General features: G+C 49.5%; 1 protein-coding gene across 1 annotated transcript in view; it reads left to right on the top strand.

Annotated features, from left to right (window-relative positions):
• Nucleotides 1–1,724, top strand: part of cyp7b1 (cytochrome P450, family 7, subfamily B, polypeptide 1) — an 11,528-nt gene that overhangs the window by 8,471 nt on the left and 1,333 nt on the right. Inside the window, exons 3-5 of the mRNA XM_013907913.1 lie at nt 141–807; nt 1,347–1,553; nt 1,632–1,717. Coding sequence (XP_013763367.1) covers nt 141–807; nt 1,347–1,553; nt 1,632–1,717 — 960 coding nt within the window. The remainder of the gene's footprint in view (nt 1–140; nt 808–1,346; nt 1,554–1,631; nt 1,718–1,724) is intronic.

Raw genomic sequence — 1,724 nt, forward strand, 5'->3', positions numbered from 1 at the left:
GAAGGAGAATACCATCTTGTGTATATATGTACGCACATGCTCAAAGTGATCAGTCGGCTCCTCCAGCTGTTTCTCTTCGGGACCACTGATCTTTCCAGCTGTTTTTTGTTTTTTTTTTGCTCTGTCCCAACTTTTTATAGACCTTTTATGTTAAAAAGCTCCAGTCTGAGATTAAACACCTGATACGGTTTGCATCTTTTATAAATACAGGTAAATACATGACCTTCATCATGGATCCTTTACTGTATCCCAACATCATCAAACAAGGCCGGCAGCTGGACTTTCACGAGTTCTCCAACAGGGTGGCATCATTTGCCTTTGGCTATCCACCTATTAGTAGCAAGTTCCCCGGCCTGAAGGAGCAGATCACACGCGGCTTCATTCTCCTCCAAGGGGATAACCTCACGCCCCTGACAGAGAGCATGATGGGTAACCTGATGCTGGTATTTCGTCAGGACTACCTGGACCAGGAGAGCAGCTGGAAGACCACCTACATGCACAAGTTCTGCAACTCGATCATGTTCGAGGCGACCTTTCTCACCATGTACGGCAAGCCGCCATCCGCCAGCCGCCACAGCGGGATGAGCGTCCTGGAGACGGACTTCATCAACTTTGACAAGATGTTTCCGCTCCTCGTCGCTCAGATACCCATCTGGCTGCTGGGACGAACTAGGGCGATCCGCGAGAGGCTCATCAACTACTTCCTGCCGCACCAGATGTCTTGCTGGTCACATTCTTCAGAGTTCATCAGGACACGATTCGAGATGTTTGAGCAGTATGACACGCTGAGGGATTTCGACAAAGCAGGTAGATAATTAGCTGCTGTGCAAACATGTTTCTGCTGTCCTACAGCCCAGACCTCGAGTGGCTCATGTGCAGCTGTGGTCGGAGGTTAACATCCACCCATCGTGGGCGTGAACTTGTCTTGGTCATTTCAAGTTTTGAATCACTTCTTTGAACGCTTCTAATAAATGTCCCTCAGCAAATCCCACCTTGACCAAATGCTTTTGGTTTCCATCATCAAGCTTCTACCAAGTTTGGCTCTATATGATGATGTTTATTTAATGGTAGAGTTCATCTAAATTGAACTGACTCGGCTTTTAAGCACAGTCCCAAATACTTAACGGGGGTTTTGTGGAGGCTGTTGCAGAAGCGTAATGTCAGCCTGCTTTATGTGTTTGCAGCTGCTGATGGATTTAGGCCTTTCTTCCCTCCCTGTGCAGTGTACCAGTGCCACTGGCAGCTCAACTGCCCACAATATAGACAATAATTGTTTTTGTGACCTGAGTGTAAATGCTGCGTGGAAGCTTTTTGTGGATGACATTCTGCATCCTGCTGACTTTCAGCTCATCACTTTGCCATCCTGTGGGCGTCTCTGGGGAACACGGTTCCTGCTATTTTCTGGGTCACGTATTACCTGGTGAGTCACCCTGAGGCGCTGCAGTTCGTCCGTCGGGAGCTCGAGGACGTCCTGAGACTCAGCGGGGTGGAATTCAGCAGAGATAAGGATGTGACGCTGACCCCAGCGCACCTGGAGAAACTTCTCTACATGGGTACGTGCACACAGAGATTCTGCATTCGTACACTTAGAGATGTGAACCTGAAGATCATTGACCCGACTGTCTCCACAGAGAGCGCCATCGAGGAGAGCCTCCGCCTGTGCTCGGCCTCCATGAACATCCGGGTGGCTCAGGAGGACTTCAGTCTGCGTCTGGATGCCGAGC

This window comes from Pundamilia nyererei, unplaced genomic scaffold (genome assembly GCF_000239375.1).
Source record: "Pundamilia nyererei isolate P.nyererei 1_Seehausen unplaced genomic scaffold, PunNye1.0 scaffold00607, whole genome shotgun sequence".
NCBI classification, from domain to species: Eukaryota; Metazoa; Chordata; class Actinopteri; order Cichliformes; family Cichlidae; genus Pundamilia; species Pundamilia nyererei.